Source organism: Bombus vosnesenskii, unplaced genomic scaffold, assembly GCF_011952255.1.
Source record: "Bombus vosnesenskii isolate JDL3184/JDL3185 unplaced genomic scaffold, Bvos_JDL3184-5_v1.1 scf7180000013888, whole genome shotgun sequence".
Classification (NCBI taxonomy): Eukaryota; Metazoa; Arthropoda; class Insecta; order Hymenoptera; family Apidae; genus Bombus; species Bombus vosnesenskii.
In genome coordinates, this window is record NW_022883267.1 from 46,285 (window position 1) to 73,674 (window position 27,390).

General features: G+C 39.9%; 2 protein-coding genes across 6 annotated transcripts in view; both read left to right on the forward strand.

Moving 5' to 3' along the window:
* Positions 1-20,011, forward strand: part of LOC117239203 (dystroglycan-like) — a 63,394-nt gene extending 43,383 nt beyond the window's left edge. For 4 of the 5 annotated variants that reach the window (XM_033504620.1, XM_033504622.1, XM_033504621.1 and 1 more), the window contains exons 2-15: positions 28-383; positions 6,075-6,284; positions 8,377-8,505; positions 11,169-11,294; positions 11,499-11,882; positions 11,964-12,062; positions 12,555-12,995; positions 13,570-14,093; positions 14,211-14,406; positions 14,465-14,626; positions 14,703-14,939; positions 15,012-15,201; positions 15,274-15,954; positions 16,041-20,011. In XM_033504620.1, the coding sequence (XP_033360511.1) occupies positions 78-383; positions 6,075-6,284; positions 8,377-8,505; positions 11,169-11,294; positions 11,499-11,882; positions 11,964-12,062; positions 12,555-12,995; positions 13,570-14,093; positions 14,211-14,406; positions 14,465-14,626; positions 14,703-14,939; positions 15,012-15,201; positions 15,274-15,954; positions 16,041-16,264 (3,909 nt within the window). In that variant the 5' untranslated portion in view covers positions 28-77 and the 3' untranslated portion in view covers positions 16,265-20,011. The remainder of the gene's footprint in view (positions 1-27; positions 384-6,074; positions 6,285-8,376; positions 8,506-11,168; positions 11,295-11,498; positions 11,883-11,963; positions 12,063-12,554; positions 12,996-13,569; positions 14,094-14,210; positions 14,407-14,464; positions 14,627-14,702; positions 14,940-15,011; positions 15,202-15,273; positions 15,955-16,040) is intronic. The other variant, XM_033504624.1, reaches the window with a different exon arrangement.
* A 5,336-nt stretch (positions 20,012-25,347) lies between these two features.
* The window catches only part of LOC117239205 (carbonic anhydrase 1-like), a 28,974-nt gene continuing 26,931 nt past the window's right edge, over positions 25,348-27,390 (forward strand). Inside the window, exon 1 of the mRNA XM_033504627.1 lies at positions 25,348-25,846. Coding sequence (XP_033360518.1) covers positions 25,807-25,846 — 40 coding nt within the window. The 5' untranslated portion in view covers positions 25,348-25,806. The remainder of the gene's footprint in view (positions 25,847-27,390) is intronic.

A 27,390-nucleotide genomic window follows, 5' to 3' on the forward strand; every position in this document is an offset into this window, starting at 1 on the left:
TAACAATGCTCTTCTATCTGATTGCAGGTACTTCAGCATGATATGATAGCAACGATCGAGGAGATCTGTCCCGCAAGATGAAGAATCCTTACGTCCTCGCGTGTTTCCTTCTGCTGCCCGCGGTGCTGGGCCTCACCCTGCAGGAGGACGACCTGGTGTTCGACGACGTCGGCGAAGAGACGACCAGCACCGCAGCCGCGGTTATCAGTCGTCGATTAGACGAGCACAGGACCAGCTGGTACGAGCCGAAGTACTTCCATGACGCAAAAAGGCATCAATTCGACAAGGTGCACAACGTTCCTCACGTCGTCGTACCAGTTGGACATGTGCTCAAGCTTAAAGTCCACAAGGAAGCTTTCAGCGGCCCTGAAGACTACTACGAGGTGAGAAATCTCCATTTATATTTGCTTTAAATTTCAATATTTCGATAGTTGGGGATACCAGCTGCTGTCTTTATTAATTACGTTGGTAATTGTAATCGGTGTTATCTATGGGGTACACCAGATGCGAAGTAATCACGTTGCAATATTCGACAGAGTTTAATATTGATAATTTCGTACGCATACGCGTGTTAGTAACTTTTGTACCCTCGAGTTCTATTTTTATTTACTCGTTTATTTATTATAACTTTACAATTTGTCCAATCGAGATTAGGGAAATTCTTATGCGCCAGGTTGATTTACGTAACCCAGCTGGATACCGTCTTTAAGAGTCTTAAAGGGGTGTCCTGAATTAGAATGTTCTAAAACAGCGTCTTTTTGTGATTTTTTTTAGAAGGGAAAGAAAGAAATGAAGTTATTGAATTTTGAGGTATGGTTTTATATATATTTAACGAATACAAAAAAATTTTTTTTGAAGTAAAAAAAAATTATAACAGATTTCTAAGCTTATTTCATGGGCTGCAGTTTTCAATCGGCGTGAAAGATCCACCTCGCAATTCTTGACCGAAACAAAGAACCAAAAAAGGATTAAATTATTATATATTTTTCTTCTCGATGAACTAAAAAAGTTCGTCAAAAAGTTTATTTAAATAATTGTTGTAGCACCTTAAAGTTTATTTTTTCTTTTTATAAAACACATTTTTTCTTTAAACCCGCTAAAATTTTTAATTTCACACTATTTTCTGCCTTTTTTTTAGTTCATCGAGAAGAAAAATATATAATAATTTAATCCTTTCTTTGGTTTCTCGTCCTCAAGAATTACGAGGTGGATCCCTCCCGCCGATTGAAAACTGCAGCCCACGAAATAGGCTTCGAAATCTGTTATAATTTCGTTCTTACTTTAAAAAAAATCTTTTTGTATTCGTTAAATATATATAAAACCATACCTCAAAATTCAATAACTTCATTTCTTTCTTTCCCTTCTAAAAAGCAATCACGAAACGACGCTGTTTTAGAACATTCTAATTCAGGACACCCCCTTAAAACGGATCTTGCTTTTTTCTTTTTAGGCTGACAAATCGGTAGGACGTTCCTTTCTCAGCTTTCTTGCAGTGGGAGAGCGTGTACGATTCCGCCGCTAACTGGTTAAAAATTGTGTTAGGAGCTTTTCATCGTGCTTTCTTTCCATATCTACTTGTTTCCTCTTGGCCCGTCGAAATTTTTAGATGTTTGCGTCAGTGCGAGTTTCTCAGATAACACGAGACAGAACGATTGTTCTCAGTACTTGTGACTAAAGCGATTAAAGTGACTTCAGCTTCTTAATGCGATTCATTGCAACCGATATTCCTCATATTGGTTTTACAATCGTTTCAGTTCATTTCCCAAAAGTTGAGTTTAAATCTGCGACTAGTTAGCCAGTACGTTTGTCTTTTTGCTATACCTTTGTTTGTATACCTTTTACCATTGATGTCGTCAGTATTTTACTTATTTTACTTATAATCGCGTGATTTGTGCTGAGGTTTGCCTTTCTTTCTTTACCGATGACCAATTCCTTCATTTTTGCGATACGCGATTAAATCGTACGCGATGAAAAATACTTTCCACCACGTCGATAATGTTCATTTACCTCGAGATTTGTGACACTTTTGTCATATAATTTCCACGAAATGCAATAAAAATGATACCTTTCAAACTTTTTTTCCTCCGCCAACGTTATATTTACAAACGTTAAAAATACTCTGACCTTTACCAATAGACACATAAATCTGATGCACTGTAACCGTAGGGATTACACAGTGGCGTATTTAATCTTTGTTATTTACGAGTCATTTTGCGTTTAGCGAAACGTACCCCGCCGACAAAGTGCGTTAATTCTGGCTGTTTGCCAACGATCGTGAACTGAATCTTTCTTTTTCCAATCTCTTTACTCGTATTTAAAATACTTTTCTCGTACGTGACTTCGGTCACCAGAGAGGAGTTTTGTCTTGGAGTAGGTCACGTTGATTTTCCTGGTAGCATAAATTCGTCCGGATTTGTCTGTCGAAAAGTTGAAAGTATATTGTTTGTTGTTTCACTTAGAAGCCACGTTTAAAAAGTTTGCGCACTATCTTCGGTTTATTGTGATTGGTATCGTGGTTTAATTTATCGTGACCCATTTCAAGCGAAGTGCACTATTAAACGAGGATATCAAACAGTGACATCATCCCCGCTGATGCTGCAACAGATGTGGGTGGCGCGTAATGCTTGTGTTACTTCAGTTGGTAGCGGACAGTGTTGTTTTCGCAAATCAGAAGCACACGTGGGCAGCAAACTATATTCTACGAAACGCAGGTTCAAGTAATAAGCCTCTGTCACGAGCATGATTTACGAGAATTTTTGATGCAGATCCAGGAAAATTTTCTCTTACCTTCTTGTAGATAAACATCTACGTAATAAGTAGGTAAAAAAGGAAAAAAGAAAGGAAATGGTAAAAGAAATTATTCAACGAAGGATAACAACGATGAAAGAGAAACGGTTATCAACAAGACACTTGCGATTACTTTATTTAACTTTATTTTATTTTTTTTAACTTTATTTTGGATATTTTTTTTACAAAATTGTTTTTCAAACTGATGAAATAATAATGTCGTCCTTTCAATATTCTCGGATCGTAAACTCGAATTCAGGATATTACGTGGATATCGATGGTAATTTCTTTCGCCTCGAGGAATTTTTCCCGGCTACGTTTCCTGAGACAGTGGAATTTTAACCGAATTTTTCGCAACTCTTCGATTCTATGGAATCATAGCGATCTCGGCACGTTAATGTAACTTCAGCTTGACCCACAACGTTGGTGCAACAAATAGTCGAACGCGTCTTAATTTGTCAAACGGAAAGGAGCCAGGAATTCCAGGGTTCCGTTTCGGGCAAATTCTGGATTGTCGCCAAATTTCATACCGTCATCCTACCGTACGTAGCTTCCCGTGTCTTTCCTTCACTTCCTTTTGTCGGCCATGCTAACGCCCCTAGGTATCTATATTCCTGATTCAATTTGCCGATAACACGGTTAGAAATTCGCAAGGTACGGCATTCATCGCCAGGAAACCAGATCCTACATTAGCATTTTATGTTCTTGAACGAGGGTCGAACCGACACTCGAGTACATTCTACGCAATTCTAACTGAATTTTTGAAGCGTTTTTAGACTTGCGACAAATTTATTCGACCGAATGCTTACAGATTTATTGCCTATCGAATCGGTCAGAAGGATTTCTTGGCATTTTTTGTTCTTAAAAAGAACTTGAAATAACCCGGAACAAATTTATTAAGCAGCAATCGATGTGTGGTTTTGCTGCACGAACGTTCGCACGAACCATTCGTGTTTCGAAACGATAGCGACGATAGTGAAATGAAAATTCGATAATCCAAATGTAATCGCCAGCACCGCACGTCAGCCATATCTTCTCTTTCGTTTAGTAGGCCGTCGATAGGCATTTTATTCGTGCGATAAAATCGAACGAGCGACGACCCTCGACCGATGAACATACCCACGCGTTTCGAAGAAAGAATACCCAATGGCATGGACGAAAATAAAAACCACATCTGCGACGCCTTTTTGTTTTTGTTCGCACGTTATTTGCGGCGACGACGATGAAATTTCGCGACACTACAGTCACAGTCCATATAAATTCGCCAATTTCTTATGAAAACGTTCCCTATCTTCGTGCGATTTATTTCATTTGATTGAGAAATCTAAATACGTATTTTTCGTCGTACGGATTTTCGTCCTCCGGATTTTCTCTTCTGACTGGTTCTTTCGCCAGCGATTTTCACTCGCCGACCCATGGAATTTGCATACGTTACGCAATTATATTTCCTTCGCTCGCTTGACACACAGTTACGAAAGCAATATGCGAGTTGCTTTTAGCGCGAGAGTTAGAAAGATAGAATCGTTTACTCTGTTCTCGAGTCTGTTAATCGACGTTTACTATAATTATCACGCAAGCAAAAATCTGACGAGATGTCAAATGCCTGCGAAGCGCGTAAGTGAAATTGGACATTCGGATACGGACGATGGAGTGACTGACCTGAAACCAAACTCAACTAAACCCATCCAATTTCCCTTTGCTAGAAAGACACACATTACCAACTAGCAACTTACACAATTCTATTCGCGCGTTCGCTACTATGATAATTACCTGTACCTGACAGTGGAATTGACGCCAGGCCATGAAAGGTCATCGATTGAGCAGCAAACTTAGAATAAGCAAAAAAATGCACCTCTGCGAATTCCATAAAATTTCTATTAAAAACCACGCCTTGATCATTTCGATTACTCTGGTAGTTTTGGTATTAAATAATTCGTTTTATTTAACACATCGTCGACCGGCAATTTTACTGAGAATTTATCTCTTGTCACCGGCTATTATTTCGTAATTGGATGTGGAAGTAAAACGATGTAAATAAACTTCAATAAATTATTGAGATACGTGTAATTTTGTGTGCTACACACACACGCAGTGACACACGTATGTGAGTATGAGTGTGTGGAAGTATGCGTGTGCACAGCGTCTCGAAAAACAGATGAACGCAACTGGTACGTTCGTAGTGTGGTATAGAAGATGGTGAGACAAAGAGTGCTGAGACGCGTGCAAATGTACAGGGTGGTTGGTAACTGGTGGTACAAATGGAAAGGGGGTGATTCTACGCGAAAAAAGAAATCGAAAATATAGAATAAAAATTTGTTTTAATTTTTCCATCGAGACAACGATCTACAGTGAGATCCGTTGAAACGTACTGCACGCGTACCGAGCGAAGATTCAAAGTCGATTTTCTCGAAAACGAAGCCTCAAACGAAAAATTTTTATTCTATACTTTCGACTTCTTTTTTCGCGTAGAATCACCCCCTTTTCGCTTGTACCACCAGTTGCCAACCACCCTGTATAATAGTAAGGTATGTGCACACTTCTAACTTCGATTATACGATTATAAAGCAGCATTTACGATTATTTTCTAAGGTGTGTTTATAATAATATTCGTAGATCAGCCCTCGAAGATGTGGATGCAAACACAGTGCACCGTTAGATGCAAGATTTGTTCTCATTTTTTTTTTATTGATGTTCTAATAAAAATGTTTAATCGTTCAATGGGGCACTTTTTGTTTCAAAGTATCTTCTATTTATCGGTTATATTCAAAATGCCCTGACTGTCAATTTTCATATAATTTTTACAATTGTAAGTAGTTCAAGCGTTCCGGTCACCAATGACCATCGTCATTGTGACGTCACAGGAGAAACCGTGGCGGGTCATATATGACCCAACGTGGCAGTCAAAGTGTTAAATAAATCTGAAACTATTTTGATATAATTTCTAAGTATAATTTAACTGTTCGTTTACTTTTATGTCCACGATTAAGATGCCCAATTCTCAACATAAATTTTTTATTAGTCAACTTTTAATATTTCACTGAGACTATCAGATAAAATATCAGGTAAAACAGCTTATAATTCATTGAAAGATTCTTCATGGGTACGTTCCGTCATCGTTGAAATTTTATTTACAACAAAGGACGCAACTTAAAAGCGACTCGTGGCCAGTCGGCAACGTTTGGCCATGAAAACACGAATTAACTAATGCCCGGTCAACAATATGTTAATATCAAACGATTGAGAAAGAAACAGATACATTAAGCAATTTTTATATGTTGTAAAAACAGTTGTTCGACCCTAACGGAAAACTGCTACGATGGTTGTATTGGGACGACGCGGCGTCGACTGTGATGGGCGTCCCGACCAAGAAGGACGTGGGCAGACGCGTTTTAAGCGTAAAAGTGATGCCAAAGCACGATGTAAGTGAAACGAAGGACCTGTTCGTCGTGCAAGTGGTGCCGGAGAAACACGAGGAATTGAAGCACAGAGACGGAAAGGTGAGTTCCTTATATTTGAGCAAAAGTTCTCGAGCACCGTTGCCAGGCCCTATCGTTAACGATGAAAGCGTTCTATTGGCAACGATTCAACTAGCTCCTGGCCGAACAACAGGTACTACTAGCCTGCCACTATCAGAATTAATCGTAGGATCTCGCAACCTGTTGGCCAACTTGCTAACTTTTTCCACTAACCGTGTGAATCGTTTCGTTTTGAACAGTAACTGTTATTCTTTTTTCAAATACGGAAGATCTCGTTGAAAATCGTTCGAACAGAATTACGTGTGAGTCGTAGTCGCGTCAGCGAAGGAATAAAAATCGTGGAAACAAACGAAACTTTTAGGATCCAACGATATCGATCGAACAGTATATCAAACTATAATTGGAAATTATCCTAACAGGTAAATTTGCTGCTTCGGAACATTTGTATTAGCTTGTTTGAAAAGTTTCTTTCGTTTTATGAGCAAATAATAGACGCACAAGGTTTTTTTGTTTTATATTATTTTGTCGAATTACGTACGATGCATTTTGTTCTGTTGAGACAAACATCGCGACATTTCGCAGACTTGGTTTCACATTCGTATGAAGCTGCACTGTTGTAAAAGACATATTTGCAAAAGAAAGACACTTTTCGGACAAGCTAATATCTTCAAATCTCATTGTATAGAACTATAATTTTGTAAAAATCTTCGGTGCTTGATCGTTTCACCTTAGAACGATTAATCAGGTCATCTTCGCTTGAATCCGTCAAAATTCCTATTTTCTAAACATCATTGTCCAATGTCTTGTCTAAAATAATAATAAATCGTTCTTAAGTTTAGTCGAGTAGAAGAAAAATGTGTCTGTAAGAACGACGAAGGAAAAGAAACTCTGATATTTCCAGTGTTAAAAAACTCACGTTTCTTTAAACCTATTATCCATTTGAGCGAACGAGCAGATCATTCAGGTTGGCCAGAGCACGCTCGTTTGTTGCTAAACTCGGCGCGTCCAGCCGAAGCTGTTAATGAAGCGGTAAATCAATTAGCGCGTTAATCGGTTTCGTCGGCCGATCGAGCAACAAGCATATCGGGGTTTGACTTTTGCGCGACGCGTCGATCGTTTTAATCGGATCCAGCCGATTTTCGGTATCTAGATAATTAATTGGTCGCAATGCCGTGCTCGTTAAATCGTTCGACGAAATTATCACGTTTATCCTTCGCTACGAGACTGTGGCCGCTTACCTGGATCACTCACGTCCACGGAAACATCGCCATTTTTGAACCGTTTAGCGTCGATTAATTAATCGGGTAAACTGGATTTCACCCCTCGACGCACGCGTACGTGCGCGATCTCTCGACCCTGGCCGCTTGCAAACGGGAAATTCCATTTGCTACCGTTTGCCTGCCGTTTCCAATTATTCGATTTTTACCAGAGAAACAGCAACCTTGTGCGACGTGCTCGGCAAATTATATTGTATATTTTATTTATAACACTAAGCGGTTGAAACACGCAAATCTCTACCTTGGCTTCTATTTTCTCTCTCTCTCTCTCTCTCTTTTTATCGTGTTCGTAAAAACGCGAATTTGCGTGAAAATCCGCAGTCCATTCGTTACATTATCTCGTACAAACACAATCCATTCTGCTCTAAATTAATTCTCTGCTACTTGATAAGAATTATCAACCCTTATCAATTATACCTCACCCTTGACCATTTTATTTCGTTTTACCATATAACGCGTCCCATGATGAAGATAGCGAAATCTAATAAAACTCCTACAAGACGGTAAGAAAAATCCAACCGATCTTCTAGACAAATTTTCTGAATCGAGAGAACCCGGGATAGAAGGGTGGAATTCGTTCTACTCGCGCGCAGTGGTGGAGCAAAAGATCGCCGCACGTCGTGCGATTGCATCGGTACGCCACGTTTAAATCTCGCCGAGAAATTAGTCTGGTAGACGTTGTTGATTGATGCCAATTGATAGTCCTGCGTATTGTGCGTCATCGCGGCTGAGTATCGTTTGGATGGTCGGCCTTAATTCCTCGCATTTCGCACACTGACACCGTTCGCTTCTGCCTCCAGTCAGCCAACTGAAATGGGACGTCTCTCTGATTTTAGACACACTGCAACGAAGGGGAGGAACAGACGCTGCTGACGATACTACTGGATGCCAGGTTCGACAACCTCTCGCCGGTTACACGAGTCAACACCATCGAGAACCTCGCAGGATTTCTGGGACTGCACGTGGTACGATAGCGTTACGCGTATATGCACAATCCTCGTAGCTTTAGTCGAGAAGAAGAAGAAGGTCGAGAAAAGATTGAAACTCGATTTCCACGCGACCGACGAACCAAAATTTCTGACCAGATTTCTAGAAATTCCAACGCGTTTCGTCGAGCGTGCGTCTCTGCTGACGTTTCGAACGATTACAAAGATCGAGACAAGTTGAGATAAAAAGGCCGAAGAGCACCACTTTTCAGTAATTCGAGCGAACCGACAGGAAGAACTAACTTAACTAACAAACTAACTCCCTTAATCCAAAAGAAGCTGCCCTTATATACTCCTGCCCCCACTTCTTTGTTTTTAAGGAGAGCCATATAATCATTTCATACCTCGGTCAGGTACATGTCCCTCCCGTGACCGTGGCTGCGTCTAGTGACCCGCTATGTCACTTCGAGCCCAAACCCATCGTCATAAAGTCAGATCGGAACATTAAGACTATTTCTTATTTTTATTGCTTAAGGGCGACTATAGTGCGAGTCTGGACTAGGGTATTGGGGTTTTTTCTAACATTCATATAGATCATTCTAATTCATTAAGAAACCGGAATTAGGCAGAAGTTTTAATCGAGCAAATACGAGAAATCGCGGAGCTATCCTAATGCGCGAAGCAACGCTCGTGGCGAAGAATATTTGATAAAGTTTGCCAGGAGAAGCTTCTTTATGAGAAGGGAAACTTTATGACGTTACACCGGCCAGTGCAACGTTGTGAAATAGAAGATGCATCGCGAGCTCGACATAATACAGAAAATATTCAAGTTTTAAAGCATCCTCGGCGAAGAGGTTCCGTCGAGCATAAATTGGACGCCTTTGAGCAGGCCGCCATTTTTTTCTCACCGCGCGTCTCGGGAATTCTTAATTAATTTAATCACCGCGAAAAACAAAGAAACACGTTACTCTTTATATACGTAGACCTGCGCTCGTTGCGCATGTTTCTACGCGGGTCAGACTGTTCCCTCCTCATTTCCGTCCTGCTATTATCTCTACAATATATTTTTACTGCTGTTGGAGACAACAACGTCCAATTTTTCTCTCCGGTATTTTACATTGCCCGGTATCGCTTGAACGAATGAGATTTGCAGCTTTTATGACTGCGCGCTGAGAAACTGCAGTTAGGTGCAATATGAAGAACGGAGATAGTATTTTCCACGAGGCAAAAACAGGTAGAGCGGCAGAGTGTGCGATAGTCCACGCGCTAGAGATTAGATCGTATTTAGTTTTTTCGTACATTTTACAATTCCCATTTTGTGGATGAATCTTGTTATCGTAACAAGTATCATAATATTAGATCATCCCATAAGTTCGTGCCGACTTTTGTGTATACACTTCATGTGTCGATTTAAAAACATACGGCGATAAGGGACCAATGCACTTGAGCTTAGCTGATCGAGAACAGGCTAGAGCAGATTTTCGTGGGTATAAGATCGTAATATAGCGAACACAGTGACTTCTAACAGTAAAAAATCATGAGTGAAATGCGTATCCATTTTCGACATCTCGTGTTATATGAATTTCGGAAAGGAAGTTCTGTAACAATTGCCACGAAAACCATATGTGCTGTTTACGGAGAAAATGCGCTTTCATCTCGCACCTGTAGGAAGTGGTTCCAACGTTTTAGAGCTGGGAATTTCTGTTTAGAAGACGAGGAACGCTCCGGGCGTCCTCCTCGGACAGACGAAGATAAAATTCGGGATCTTGTTGAAAAATCACGAAGTTTGACAGTTCGAGAGATGTCAAATGTTCTGAAAATACCTAAGACAACGATTCATAGGTGTTTAAAAAAAATAACATATGTAACCGCTCGAAAAACGGCACGAACTTATGGGATGACCTAATATTTATACAGGGTGGTTGGTAACTGATGGTACAAATGGAAAGGGAGTGATTCTACGCGAAAAAAGAAGTCGAAAATATAGAATAAAAACTTTTTTTTAATTTTTCCATCGAGACAACGATCTACAGTGAGATCCGTTAAAACGTACCGCACGCGTACCGAGCGAAAATTCAGAGTCGATTTTCTCGAAAACAAAGCCTCAGGCGAAAAATTTTTATTCTATATTTTCGACTTCTTTTTTCGCGTAGAATCGCCTCCTTTCCGCTTGTACCACCAGTTACCAACCACCATGCATAAAATTGTATACTGTATTTTTCCACTGTATGTTTCTCTGTACATAATACGATCCACTCGACTGTGTACACTTTCGTCGTTTAACCCTACCAATCGAAGAAATCGAATAATCGCGATTAACTATATTTATAGAATCATAGCTTTCTGCATATCGAAGTGGAAATATTTCGGAAACGTCGCAAGAGATCTCGAAACGAGTCGCGCCGCTTAAATCACGGGAAATTGCATCGTCGGAGAAATTCATTTCATCGGAATAATCAAATCGATTACGTGAATTCAATCTTCAGCCATTGAGGATGATTTAATTGCATCCCGTGGAATTTTTGCCCTAGCCGGGTCGCGACGAACAAAAATCTATTTTCCGTGCGATTAGAGTGCTCGACGTAATCGAAATCGGGATGCGCCGACATCTCCCTCGTTATTTGCGCTGTCTACTATCGGCAAAAAAATTCGCCTCTTTTATTCATTTGTGACGTTTCGTTCATCCTCGATTCGAATTTCAGAGCGCGTTTTCGATGCATCCGCAAAACGCCAAGGAAAGTTTCAACGATGATTCTACCGTGATCCTCAGCGGATCAGGAAACGTGAAACACCGGAAAGAGAAACACCTCACGGCGGTCCAGTGGCAGGTGAGACCTTTTGATTGAAATTTTTACTTCCCTCGTAGTCTTCTTACTTTCGTCAGTTTGCAACGGTCCGCGTTCGAATCTTATTCAAAGACTATTATTTCTTTTTTTCTGTGCTGTACCACTTCACAGTTCTTTAAAGAAAGAATAGCAAAGGATATTGACAACGATCAAAGCTAACATTCCACGTTCGAATTTTATTAAAAGGTCGGTTGCGACGGTCATTTATGGAGGCACCAGACAGATTTGGTGAAACATCTGCGGGAGCAAGCGAAGGATGGTACCCTGGCGGAAGTGATGCAACTTCCGGTCCTGCTATGGCGCGTGAAGACGGAGTCGAGCTTGTTGTTGAGAAGCAGAAGGGAAAGCGGCTCTGGGCATTACGGTAACGCGGACTACGAAAGTTACGATGATTATGACATCGAATACGATAGCGAGGATGACGAAGACGGTGAGGATGGCGAGGACGGTGAGGATGGCGATGACTCGCAAGTATCGCCAACTTTCATGCCGGACACGAATTCACCTAGAGCGAATCTGCCCGAACATCCACACAGGCATCACCATGGAGAAGAACCTATCGATTGGAATGTAAGTTGTATTCATATGACGGAGAATAATTAGAGATATTTTAGTTTTATGGAAAATTAACGGAACTTATGCGTGTCTTAGACCGAAGAGGATATCGACGAGGAGGAGATTCCAGTCGTGAATCAACCAAATGTAGTGGAGAGTGCATTGAATAGAACCACTACGGACACCACGTCGACCGTAAGTATCGGATTGAAGCCAATCGAATCGTGTGATAAATTTGAAATTTGTCACCGATTCTTCTCTTAAACTAGAAGAAACGTTAAAAAAGAAAATAGCAAAAGAACATCGCTATATAACTGGCTTTCGTTAAAAATTCTTATGTCTCTGTCCTTCATTCGCCACGCCAATCGCTTAAGGGAATCGTTGCGCTTAAAATATTTTAGTCTAGCTGTGGGTACTGCGTGTTCAATGCCGACTTATGCCATTTTCTATGCCGTTTAGGCGGTATCGATCGATGTATAGGAAGCGCTGTAATGCGAAGTAATTCTGTTGAAATGGATACGAAAGCCTGAGTGTGTGTGTGTGAGAGAGAAAGAGAAGAGCACATATATATATTATTTTTTCTTTCTTTATAGTCCTTTTTTTTTGTATACATCTTCTTCGCTCCCTTCGTAATGTAACTAACCAAGTTTTTCGTGCCGTACATCGCATCTACTAACGATTTCGCAGACAACAACCACTGAACTTACATCACCACCATCAACAACTCCAACAACCACCACCACGACGACCACTTCAACTACTTCGACAACAACAACAACCACCCAACAACCACCCTCGTCAACGGCCAATACAACAACTAGCACAACAACGAGTACAACAATAGCAGATACAACAACAGCAAGCATCATGCCGACCATCATTGTCCCATCGACCGAGACACCGGAGAAATCGGAGAGCACCGAAGAGACAACGAAGAACACCAGATACACGGAGACCGAATCTCTAAACGTGTCATCTGTCACTATACCAGAACTCACCACCATCCCTCCTTCGGTAATCGTTCCTCATTCTAGTACCACAACAATGGGAACCACACCTACCACCGTTGTTGTCGAAAGGACGGAACCGGACGTCACCAATGGTACCGTTAATGTTACCACGGAAGAGGTAATGCTTCAATGCTTCAAGCTTTCGTTTGTACGATAGTTCATGCTACGCGTAGAGTCCGTTCACGTTAGTCTGTCGCTTTAGTATGCCAAACGATAGGTCGTTGTGTATCACATAGCCCACCTAAAGCCATCTTCTGCCTTATAAACGATGCGCGACGAGGATCGTAGCGTGGATATCCTTCGCTCATTGTCGTTTGTCACAAAGCTGCATAGATGCTGGCGGGAAAGTTAAGCGCAGCTTAGAAGTGTAATTTAATACAGCGTCGTGCACAGGCGTGTCACTTTAGAGTAAGCTGCGCCGAGTAATAATTCATACGAGTAAAGCAAGCGTGCTAACTCCACGGGAAGGGAGCATTGTCCATGAGAAACTGGCCAAAACCAAGGTTTCTTGTTTGCATTTGCATCTCGAAATTGTGGTCGAAAAGATAATTCGCACGATCTTCTCGCAGCATTCATTAATTACCATAATTAATTTGTCCCTTTTTTTATTATTCACGATGTCTTCATACATCGAGATTCGACGATTTGACCGCTTGTTCCCCAATATTAAAGCATCCTTTTTCTGCCTTTAGCCGACGGAACAATCGTCAATGTCTTCGACGAAACAGCCCATTACTCTGTTACCAATACCTGCAAACACCACCACCACAACCACAACCACCGCACTGGTCACAAATATCACTACAACACCCACAACAACAACGACACAGATGAGAACCACACCGATCACTACAACTACAACCACCACCACTACCACCACTACTACTACCATGGCTCCAACCACTGCTAGTACAACCACTACCACGACCACTACCACTCCAGCATCGACCAGCGCTGCCACGGAACCACCTAGGGTTACCACGGAAACCATACTGTACGGAGTTCGCAACTTCCCGCCCAAACAAGATAGGAGACTGAAGAAGATACCGGTTACGGCTGGAAAACCATTGAGCTATGTTATACCTGCTAATACGTTCAGCGATCTGGAGGACGGAGATACCAGAAACCTGAAGCTGAGTTTGTATCTGCAGGGTGCACCGTTGAAACCCAGCCACTGGCTACAATTCAATCAAAGGACGCAGGAGGTTTATGGATTGTAAGCATTAGTTGTCAAGAAACGATTACAAAGTGGTTTATTATATGTGAACTATGTTCAACAGTGAAATATCCTGTATATAAAGAATTTACTTTTTAATTAATCATTATCGCGCAGGCCACTGGAGAACGATATTTCTACCTGGACCTACGAATTGGTAGCTGGCGATAGCGAGGGATTAAATGTGACAGATCGACTCGACATTCACGTGCAGCAGCACAAGCTCAGTCGCAGTGTGAACCATGAATTCAGTATTTATTTAAGGATCGATAAGCGCACTGAGTTTCCTACAGACGTTGACTGGGAGCTAAAGGTATTCATCTGTTATAATAGAGCCTATACTAGTGCGTTCAATTGTTGTCGGTTTATAGGTAATTCGAGGAATAGCCGAATTGTATGGAGATAGCGATACCAGGCATATCACCGTTAGAGCTGTTGATATCGATCGCGACCAAGCAATTTTCACTTGGACCAATGATAGTTTACCTAGAAGCAGCGAGTGCCCTAAAGAATATATCGACGATCTTATGCATGTAATTATGGTTTTAATGTCTCGTTATTTTTTCAGATGCGTATTAAAAAGACTGTTATTAAATATCTGTGATTTAGGTCCTGATTGATAAAAACGGCGAGCCCAGTCCTTCATTGAGGGATGTTCTCCTCCCTGAAATTAGAGTCAAACGAGTGGTCTACCAGGGTATTGGACAGTGTGAGGACATATCCCGTCCAGAAGTACCAAAAGTGTCTACGCAAGAGCCTAAATCAAACTTCCCACCGGTACCTAGGAACCAGGTGGACCTTGTTAATGCCACTGTTGGCCAGTTGCTTGTATTTAAAGTACCAGAGGTATGTTATGTCATAACAGAAGAAACGCACTGTCTCATTTAAATATAAATCTAATACAAATTATTATTCTAGGATACCTTCTACGATGCAGAAGATGGTTCCGCAAGAAATATGCAAATGTCTCTACTGACCATCGAACGCAAGCCTATTCCCCCACAGGAATGGCTGCAATTTGACAGCAAGAATCAAGAATTTTACGGAGTCCCAATGCGTAGTGACGTTGGACGAAAGGAATATCAATTAGTAGTTACTGACAAAGAAGGTAAGCAAAATTTACCACTTTCACGATTTAGACATTGGATATTTGTATAAAACTTTTGTCAATTCCTTGTAGGCGCAAGCGCCACCGACGGCCTAGTGGTTGTTGTTCATTCTGCACCCTTCATGCACCATACGGTGGAGTTCTCCATGACCTTGGACATCCCGTACAAATCGTTTGCACACTCTGCCCTTCAAAAGCGTAATTTCATCGAAAAGCTCCGTGATCTGTATCAAGATAAAGATACTAGTGCGATCTCTTTACATAGTATATCGAATGGTAGCACGGTAATCACGTGGCACAACAGAACCTTGCCTACCTCGTATTGTGCCCACGAAGAAGTCAGTAGATTACGTTCGGTACTCGTAAAGAGTGACAACGATCGTCGATCTGTCACGGACGAGGTTCTGGACGTTATGGGCCCGAAATTCCCTGTGAAACAAATCACTGTGGTCCCCATGGGCATCTGCCTTGGCGAATTAACAGACGTTCATTCGCCTGACAGTCACGTTCCACCAGTGGACGATTCCACCTCAGTCGGGGCATTCCACGATGATTATCTCATCACGTTCGTCCTGCCGGCTATAATAATCGCTATAATGCTCATCCTAGCCGGTATCATTGCCTGCGTGTTGTACAGACGAAGGCGTAGTGGCAAGATGAGCGTCAGCGAACAGGACGACGAGAGACAGAGTTTCCGTAGCAAGGGTATACCCGTCATTTTCCAGGACGAGTTGGATGAAAAGCCAGATCCAGGTATAAATTTTTCATTTATTTAAATACCTAGATTTTCCACTATTCTTGCGTTAACTAAGCTATATATTTTTCACCGTTTATTGCAGGTAACAAGTCTCCTGTCATTCTGAAGGAAGAAAAACCACCACTACCACCTCCTGAATATCAAAAGGCTGAAGATGGCGCGGACGTGCCGATGTTGCCGAAGGAGAATTCCGAGGAACCGTACCAACCACCTCCACCATTCGCAACGAACCGCGATACCAATCGTCAGAATCGCCCTAAACCCACCCCGACGTACAGGAAACCACCCCCCTACGTACCACCCTAACAAAATACGGTTCACTCGCCCACGCGCAAATATATGTTAGCGATGCTCGGAGACTCCCCAATACACGCGCAAAACCAAACCAACTATCAGAAGAAACCTCAGCTTGCCGGTAAAATGGACAACTGCGGTAATCTGAACATATACAGCAATCTTAAGTAAAAAACGAAAAAAGAAAAAAAAAGGAAAACACAAAGCTTTCGTTCGTCCCGGCATTCGAACAATATATATATGTATATGTATATCGGTATCACGAAACGAGAGAAGACGAAAGATCTGTTCAGGAGAACTCACGCCAAAAGTCACGCCCACTTTTACTTACTTTGTAATATTATCTATGTACATGTATACTCATTCGTCGCTATTTATCCGCGGTATATAACGTATTTAAGGGAAGAGAAAGACGAGGGAACGAGGGATGGGAAAGTCGTCCTCGAGTTTCTTTCCTTTTTCTTCTCCTCTTTTTACTTTCATTTTTTAACAAAACAGATGCACTTTTTGTCATCGATCGTCTTGTAATTTCACGGGATACATTTTTCTAGGGAGTGTATGGGATTACAAATCACGCGTTGCCTTTCGTAACGAATTCAACTGTAGAAAGAGAGAAAGAAAGAGGGAGAATGATTCTACTACTCCGACCGGGTAAGCGGATATTTTAGGTTTTAGGTTTACGAATCTTGTAGAACCAGCCAGTCGTTTAGGGCGAGATGTATTTTACTCGATAATATGGGGTAGCAAAGAGAGTCGGTGTTTGTATATGCAGCAACGATACTCGTTAAATATTTCAGTAATATCAGTGCCATTTTTTAAGCAATAAGGGTATCCTGCTGTGAACGAAGAAAACACTTACTATAAATGGTTCTACGACTTAACGCAATTTACTGTTAAAAAATGAAAAAAAAAGAAGCAAACGGTCTCCAAGTATCAAAGACTATCGACTTAACGAATCTTACAACGTACCTACAACGCGTAACGCTGCCAGATGAGAAAAAAGAGATACATGATAATTCTTCGTCGGACGAGACAGTTTTATCGCCAGTTATTCAAGCCTCTTTTTTTATACTGTCCATAAGTTTTTGCAAGAGGAAGGAATATCGAAACAGGAACGAAGAAGATTTTGTATATTCTGCGATTTTATTGAACTGACCCATCCGACGATCGGTTATGCCAGACTTAAACGATTAACTTAGTGAGAAGTGAGGATTTTTTTAAAGAAAAAAAAAAATGGAACATAACTTAACCGTGTGTATCTGTTTGCGCGACATGCCATTGCAGAGTGACAGCAAAATGCTTCCATTGGCGCTGTAGGCCACGCAGAATAAAAGAAAAAAAAACTAATGATAATATATATAAATATATATATATATATAAAAACTATGTATATTACCTATTTGTCGTTCGATAGACAGTCTGCTGCATTACTTATTGTTAGATTGATGTCGTTCGAAGAACACTGCCAAGACCTACTGTCTAGGGTTTACATTGTCTTGCACTTTTTATTTCTTTATTTCTTTTTTTTCTTTACACTGTACAGGAGGAAGCTTCCCATTCGTTTCACGCACAATCAGACAAAGAATTTGCTTTTTTTTTAACAGCTCTGTGACTATTATCTAAGGTCTTTTGTTTCTATTTTTTTTTTTTTTTTATCGTTTGAAAGAAAAAGGAAGCTCTAGTTTTAACGATTCTAAACCCGTCGATGGCTTAATTTAATTTAGAATTTACATAGTTACCAAGCCAAAAAGAAGTACTAACTACTTAAAGCAGAGAAGAAAAAATGGAATTAAAAATAAGAAGGAACAAAAGGACACGGAGGAGAATAAAGTAATAAGACCTACTTTTTAACATATACAAACGTGCGTAAACACCCGTACACCCTATGAACAGGGCGCGCACACGTTTTTTATATGAATGATTTTGTACAATCTAACCAGCTGCTCTGTTGCAAACAAATTTTCGACTGATTTTCGTGAACGAATAAATAAAAGGAAAAAGGAACGAGAATGAACCACAATTTTTTTGGGATACGGGTATGTACGCGCTGCCGTTTCTTCAATACCTCGATAGTTTCCTGATATTTTTTCAAAGAGGAAGGAAATAATGCGAGAAATTCGAAAGAAAAGAACGAAGGACAAGGGAAGGGGGAAACAGGAAGAGAAATAACAAAACAAAAGTAAAAAGAAAAGCGATATCTTTTGCGTACCTCGAATTTGGAGGCTCTGTTCATCCACTTCTTCGCAACAGGAACAGGTAGTTGACGAATCTACAAATTTGGGGTCACTCCTATTAAAACTTAGTGTGAATGATGATGATGATAATAATGATGATGATGATAATGATGATATTTGTGTATGTAGAATGATAAAAAAAAAAAACGGATGTTTGGTATGCAAGCTAAATTACGATATAATATATATTAATTCACGTCTTTATAATGTAGAAGATTTAAGTATATTAACACGCGACTATCTCTTTTCAATCCTTCTTCACCGCGCCTTGTTTATCGCAGAATAAAAATCAGGCAGATCATTCTATTCCACAGTGCAAAACGATTGCGTTCCAATGAAACGAACAACATGTACGATTCGTCGCGATAATCGCACGAATTAGAAAACCTCGGGAGTATTTTCTATTTTTGTATCACGTTTTAGCGTATCCGCTGTTCAAGGAAATTGATGCGTCACGAATCGTCTCGTCGCGTCCACGCTCGAGCTACCTTAAACAAAAAAAAAAAAAAATAAAAAAAAGAAGAAAAGAGACACAGAAAGCTTTTTTTACGAGAGAAAAAAAAAATATATATATAATAAGAATAAAAGAAGCTCGGATCGTGGATGGGGCCATATCGATCGTGCGTGACCGATCGCAGTATGTGTACACGCTACTCAAAGACTACTTTCGAATCTCCGGTCTGTGACCTGCGATAGACAAGAGCAGAACTCATATCATGCTTCTAATCATATCATCGCTATACGCGTAACTCTCATGCGCTGCAATTGTGTTATTGTGACGGAAACGACGATTATGTATAATAAACGTGTACGATATTTATAAGATACGGTGTCAGAAGTGGAAAAATTGTAAAGAAGAGGTCGGAATTGGCGAACATACAGCCGATCGTCGTGTTTAAGAACAAGCTTTTGGACGAAGCTTACTTTCTTTTTTTTTTTGGCCTGCGAAACGAAGAGAGGAAGAGAGAGAGAGAGAGTATGTGTGTGTGTGTGCGGTTCGAAAGTATTTTGTATAGAAGAGAAGAAAAGCTAGGGAAACAAGAATGAAACGACGAAAGAATTAGGGAAGAAATACGAAGGAAAAATCGTAGAAATCGGTGGAGTCCAGAAGGACGCGGACCACCGAAATAGTTCCGCTTCGAGGGGAGAGACGAAGGAGGAGAAACGATTATCACGTCGCGTATAAGGAATGTCTTGTACACATAATGATATATACATAAAAGTAATACTCGTCGACTGGGAATTCGCAAATTATTTTTGTCCGCTATGGCGCCTCGACGGAACCCCGGATGGAAGGAATCGGGCCAGGTAATGAAATATCGTCCTTCCTTCGATCTGCACGATCGAGAAGGCATCGTATCTCGTTAACGATCATCCTATCGGGTGGTGTGGTCGACGACTAACGAAAGAAGCGTGGTATAATACAAACACAGACACACAGATACACGCGTATACAGATATCTCTGACAAGTACTGCATATTAAACACGTGTAAAGTTAAGAGTTAATAAAGCCATTTTAGGATACCAGGCTTCTCGTTCGTTCCTGTTACGTGTACATTAGAGAAATCAAATAGATTATTAAAGATATCGTAATGGAGTGGGTACACCTTGCCAGCAGCAAGGTAAGTCGCTCTGCCTTGAACTTCCACTTCCGGAAAGTAAATCACGCTGTCATTTCCTATTTTAACCTTTGTCGATTTCTTCGCTATTTATCTCGATCTATTTATCCTCCATTTATTTAGACTGTGACTGTGTTTCCCTTTCATATTCGAATCAATTCAAGGACCTCCAGTGATGTGCAAAAATTTCCAGCCAGGTAGATCGTTCGCTTCGTATCCTGAAAACGATATTTTAAAGAACTCTAACTATGCAACTTTTTGTTGCGGCTTCAGTGACGCGAGTCCCTATTTAGGTTTCATTTCCTTAATTACGTACGCGGAAAGGCGAAGTTGCACAAAGGTGCGCAGTCTGCATATCGGTTTTGAAATACAAAGTGAGAAATTTGTCTGGCCAGAAACATTTCACGCCACTCTATCCTCAACTCCTGCTGACTTCCTATTTTATTATTCTTTTAGCTCGTTCATCGTGCGTTTCTGTTTGCATTTCATTTAACTTACGCGTGCAAATATTTTTTAACTTCGTATTGAACGTAAAACAAAGTGTATTCACGTGTTCTCATAGACGAAACTTTTCGTGAGACCGTCCTCGATTTCACCTACGTGTCACCTGTTCTTTTCACTTCGATTCTCGTGCATCGCGTTACGTCTGTCTTCGGCTAAATTATACTTACAAACAAATGACAATAAAGCAGACAGGTGTTAATACCTTTGTACGATCGTAACGTGCATGTGCAATAATCGCAGCTGAAACAAGGTACACACGCGTGCGATTCGTGAGCAAAAGTTTGCGTCTGCCAGTTGAATACTTCATTTACGTAAACAATTGACGATGACTTAACGAGGATTAATTAGATCGAAGCTGACAAAGAGCTGCTACGGCACGGCGTATCGACTGCCGACCTCGCTTTTGACATTGGCAGCACGCCCGTATAAATTTTTTTTTAGCAATTTAAGTCGCCACGATGATGACGGATGTCTTGTTACCTTCTCATGGTCAAACATTGTCTCTACCTTCTATACATCCATGAAGATATATCGTTATCATATCAATAATCGTAGACTTGAACGGACGATTCATCGAAAAAATAGCGAAAAGTACGTCGTCTTTACGTCATCGTAGAATTGTGCAATGGAAGAGGGAATCGCTGAAATTTTGTTGCATTGATTCGATTAAAAACATAAAAACTGATATTATTTGGGAATTTCTAATAATATGAGATAATGATAGTAAAAAGTGAATCATCTGACGCAACACGTTACATTAAGTTATATTTTTAGTATTTAGGACATTGTTCGTTGCTGTTTCGTTAATTGAGAAACGCTGTACTTCGCGATGTAACATAGATAAGAGCGAGGGAAGATAAAGAGAAATTTTGACACGCAATGATTCAGATAATAATTACCATAATGCGTTTTGGTTGAAAATTCTAGCAATTACTGATAAGGTTCGGCGATTACGTAAGTATCGAAGTTATTAAGTTATTAAGTCTGATAGCATAGCAATCGATCGAAATTCTACGGATTCGAATATTATTCGAACGGCCATTTGAAATTCTTCGTCGAATTCGTCGAGTTGCTTCAACGATCCATCTACCGTGTTTCCAAACTCCATAAATAAATTACTCAATTATTACTTTATTCTTGAAACAATTTTAACATCCGATAATAGTAAACGTTCACTAACAGAGATAACACCAAATATATTATGAAAATAAAAGAAGCGGCGTTGCAGATGCCGACTACCGATTAGCATTTTTAACGCGTCTGCTCGATGCCTTTGCACGAGCCGATGATTAAGTAATACCTGCAACGATACTTCCGAGGGATCGAGACAAATCGACGTTGATCACGATTAACATAAATTATTTTCGTAACGATCGAATTCAAGGCGTTCCTTGAATCGTCGAAAGATTGTTGAAGTTTCTATACGATAGAAACGTTTCTTAAGGTAAAACTCGACAGCAATTTAATTGCCGCGAAGGACAAGCAAAATGACAATTACGTAACAGTTGCAAAGAATTTGAATAAAATATCGCTTCCGTCTACACGACAATATTAAAATGCAAAGGAGTTTCATGAACCAAACGGCTGGTTAGGAATTCTCTTTACGAATGAACAATTGGGTATGTTCTGGCAGAAAATCGGAATTCTCTTTGTGGCCTGTTTGACCATGTTTGGAAAATTTATGACGGTTCTGAAGAATTTATGGGATGGTCTTTTGTAATTTGAATAAATAGCCTTTGCCGTCATCCTACCACAATAAGAAGTTATCATGGCTTACGGTAATTTCTCTTTTTCCTTCGAGAACAATAGTAGATCGACCATGACAATGCTATTGACAACTACTTTGTAGATCTTGTTCCCTGTTCCGTTAAAATCGAACCTTTATCTCGTCGAATTTCAGTCGTCATCCTTCTTGATTCGACGACCAGACAGACTTTGCACTCAGGCATACCGAAATAAATTGCGCTGCAGCTCGTTTGCCGATCGTTATACACGATTAATTAAGAAGAATATCTGCCCATACGTCTTTGATTTATGCAACGATCGGTTCTGTACGCGCGAGCTAATCTGTGTAATCGAATCGCCTTTCTTTGCTTCCTGCGTATCTTCGGGGGCAATCTTAATCACGACCAGCATACTAATTAGTATTGTAGGTTGATATTTGTGCAAATTCATATTTTTTAAATTAAGCAGATAAAACTTAGGTAAAGAATTTTCTACCCACATATAAATATTATAAATGGTACCTCGGATATTTTCTATGTTTTTCCATTGTTTCGTGCATTATCGTATTTTTAAATTTCTCACAATTTTCGTACCTTCGTATAATGTAATAAGGACGATTCTAAAGTCTAACTTTATTTGAGAGATTTGAAGGTAAAGAACGATACAGGTAGATTCTTGTTCTAAGTCATTAAATGGCCATAAACCACAGGCGAAACAAAGGAGCGGTCCAGTAGAAAATCACGTGCGGAAAACCGCAAAAGATGGCGGGAAAAAGCGTGTTCGCGCCAAGTCACCGCCGCAGACGCGGAGCAACAGACGTCCATTGACGTTTTGCGATGGAATTTTCTGGAATTCATTAATTTTTATTGAGAGCATCGTAGTGCGACCGGCTCGTTTTATTGGTATAACGAAGACGAAACGACCACGGCGAGCGTCGGCCACGTTCCGTGACATAACATTGACGTGACAGTGTTATGAGAGCTCGATGAAATTAAAGTGGCAATTTCTTGAACCCAATTCCTTGATACGTTCTAGCTCATTTGTACGCGAAAGGAGATTGCACACAATCGGACACAAAAGGAAATTTTCGTGACGATGCAGGTTTATCTGTGTTACGTCCTTTTACAAACTTTTATTTCTTCAGACATAGACTCATAGTTCTCTCTTAATAGTGTGCCGAGCATCTTACAGATTAATCACGTTTCTTTGTACAAATATTTGTTAACACGTATATTGTTGTTACAATATTTCATAGGTGTCTGCAAACTTTATCTCAAATTCATGTCACGTCATAAAGTAGATAAGTTGAATAATTTTTATATCAGATCTGTATTTTCGACCAATCGCGGGCAGACGCAATCTCGAGGAGAGACGTCAACGGGAGTCGTAAATTCCCGTTACGATTATAGCAATCGACACCACGAGGTGATCGATCCCCTGATTTCCGTTAAGATAATAGGGGTGATTGAGTTAGTATAACACTGTGATTCACAGAATTATAAGGTTGTATTTCCAACACTTAAGTTACACTGTTGAGTAGATATAATTCCTAGATGACAACTTGTCGCTCGAAGGTAAGATAGATATGCACGCTAGAGCAAGGCTCTTATAATTGAACTTCGTGTGTTAGTGGACGTAACACTAGAGGATACTTAGTAGAGGAAGTGAGTGTTCGTGCTTAGGCGTTAGATTTGGACTTAGTTGTTGACTTTTCTAGCCCTGTAGAAGAAATAGTTGACTTTTCCAGCGGTGTAGAAAAAGTAAAGTTGAGTGACGATGCTGTGTCGGAGGAAAGCTAGCGATGGGTGTGTCTAGCGCACGGGACCATCGGATTTGTTCATGACATTTTTGGTCAGGAAGTGAGGGCAATATACATTGCTTCTGATTGAATAAACGAAGGTTGGTGGATTAGGAAGGTCTTAGCCGCCTTCTTATAGTTATGAGAAATGATAGAACAAGGACTACAATCGGAGTAGGAAAGAAAGAAACTAGTCAAATAAATAAAGTAGAGGAATGCAGTTGGAATGTCCAGGTCCTCGACCTCGTAAGGGCCCGTAAGGGTGAGTCATCGGTCATGACGAATGCAATTTCGTTGCAAGATTATGATTCACTTGATACAATAAACGATTTCGTGTCGTCTGACTTAGAAATAATAACTGTCGAAACAATAGGTACAAATAATATTCGGCGCTTGTGCATCGGTGTCATGAGGAAAGAAACTGATGACCTGACAAAGAATGCTTCATTCGTATGCTTATAAGGTGAGAAAGGAATATTTGCAATTAAAGCAAAAATTACACGGTAAACAAGAAACTGAATGACAGAGTTCAAGAGAGCATGTTCGAGGATTAATCTAATCTCTTTATTCGTCGATTCACCACGATGATGGAATACCGTTATTGTAAGAGAACAGTGACATTCTACGAGAGTTTGAAAAGAGGATAATAAATATAGGAAAATAACGAAGATAAAGAAAATGTAATAAAAAGCATAATAAAGCAAGGAAACGTTGAGACTCGACGAAAAGAACGTATTTGATTTCTCCTCATCGTAGCTGATAGAACAATTGTCGCGCGTTATATTAGCTTATCATTTCATCGAGATTAATGTTCCCGTTTGAGATAGATTATAAAATGAATCATTAAGGCATTAAGTCGCTAGTTACTGCCTCCTCGCAGTGCGAACTCGTATTGGCGAACAAACGCGGCCAATTCGATCGTCCGCCACTTTGTCAATGTTCAAACGAAATTTCAAATCATAACCGTATCCATAACTTTATCGAGATAATCTCTTAGATCTAATCCTATAAATTTATAACATTATAAATCAAATTGTTGGTTTAAAAATGATAAAACTGCGAATATTGTCGATGTCGTCGACTACAACGAAGCACGTGCTTAAGGTAGCGTGCGGTGGGGGATCGGCGATGCACGTGTAAACATTTACTAGCGCATGCGCAGACGCTTGCTTTTCCATAGTAAGGGTCACGTGATCGACTCTCGTATAAAATCCAGTGGTGAACCGGCCGGCGTCGCATTCGTGGATAATCCGAGGTGACACAAGTGGTTTTTTCGTTTCGATTTTTCCTAGAAACAAACAGTTTTCTTAAGCCTTCTACAAAATACGATTTCGTACAATCCAATGCTCGTGTAGCCGAATAATTCGTACGTGCACGTATAAGAAATATATGCAAAACGAAAGCCGGGAAGAAATTTGAAGTTAGTCGACGATCGGTGGATTTGACAATCGTTTCTCGATTTTCGTTCCGAGTTCAAATCAATCGGTGGTGATTCTGATCGGCATCTTGCCGGATTGTACGATTCGTGGATACGGTAAATCGAAATAAAAACGCGATTTAGTGACGTGTTTGAATCTATCAAGAATCACAAGCAGGCAAGACGACCGGCAACAAACTCTACTCGGATCTTAATTTCGCGGACCTGAATTTTCGATAACACGATCGTCACCGAGATGGCCGACAAAAGCGAATGGGACTACTCCGTTCAAAATGGTGAGTTTTTTTCTTGGTTATCTATGAACGTTGCAGCAACCAGGGCAGAAATAAGCTGTTGTGACGGTACATTGCTTTCCACGTTTAAATTTACATTAGAATGCTCGTGCATTATTCACATCGACCGGTAAAATATTCAGCTTTTAGCTTATTTCTTCGGTACAGTGTCAAAATAAGGAAAGTAATGAGCGGGCTGACGATATTAATGCATTTATGGGAGATCGAAAGCTGCAAAAGAAATATACATAATTAATGAAAATGCATCGAGTATACAAATTACTGGTTAAAATATTTAGGGCAAAATAAAAATCTTTATTCAGAATTGGCCGTAAGAATATGAATAGCTGTAATCGAGTAATAAATGAAATCTTCATTAACCTTAAAAATTATGTTTCATTTATTCAATTACATTTCATTTATCTCATGTGCTTTAATTTGTTTAGTTGAAAGCTCGTTTACGGCGTTCCTTTCTTTTTTTACGGTTTGTAACATCCGTTAGGAATTCCATAAATCTTGCAACGGAGAGTGAGAGTTGATGCGTGTTTACCGATTCGCTTGATCGATTCAATCCTCGAGATCTACCCCGCACTCTTTTATATTTTATACTTTTCCAATAAACGTAGCGTATTAAAAATTAAACGCTTCTATCGATTACAATTGCTACGTATCGTTAACTATTATTATTCTATAATCTATAATCGCTTTTCTGACTGATGACTAAAAATATTTTGTTTTCTGTATCAACCTTGCATTCCTCGCGAGGGAACGGTGTAACATAATCTCTGACTTTTTTATGTTCGAAGAAGAAAAACGCGCCTGTTACTTTGGTAAAAATAGTTTCTTAAAGACTTGGAGGGAAGAAAAATGCACGTAGAGGGGACACCGTGATACATGTTTTACAAGAATGTTTCTCTTTGTGTTTAATATTTTTAACGTTTCTTGAACTATTACAAAAATCAGTCACGCTTGTTTTTCTACGAAGAACGATGAATAATTTTATCGTTTTTCTTGTTTAATCTCGCGATTGTTCTATTACTGCTAAGAACTACCATCTCCGCAGTATTTCACAACACAGTATTATTCCATTGTGGTGATTTTGTCATTTTGTTAAATTACCTTGCTAATTAATCTTTTTTCGCTTTGTTGCTTATCTAATAAAAAAAAGATTACGTTCCAACATAAATACTATCCGTATCAATCACGCTAATTAAAAATATTATACGCGTCTACGAAAAACTGTGCATATTCGTGAATCACAGCGATTAGATAGAATCATATCAGTGTTTTAATGGCATAGAAAATAATAAAAATATTAAATAAAAATTAGTACATAGATATCTTCAGACGCTATTCATTTTCGACTGTGATTTCGTTCAAAGCGTATTTGATCTATCTGATACTATATAGATCGATCGTATCTTTCATAACACGTACGGTAAACGCAATTTATGTTTTTCAAAGACCCCAGCAAAAACACATCGTAGCATGCGAAGATTCGCATAACAACGAACAACCATGATTTCGATTTTGACTAATTTTTTAAT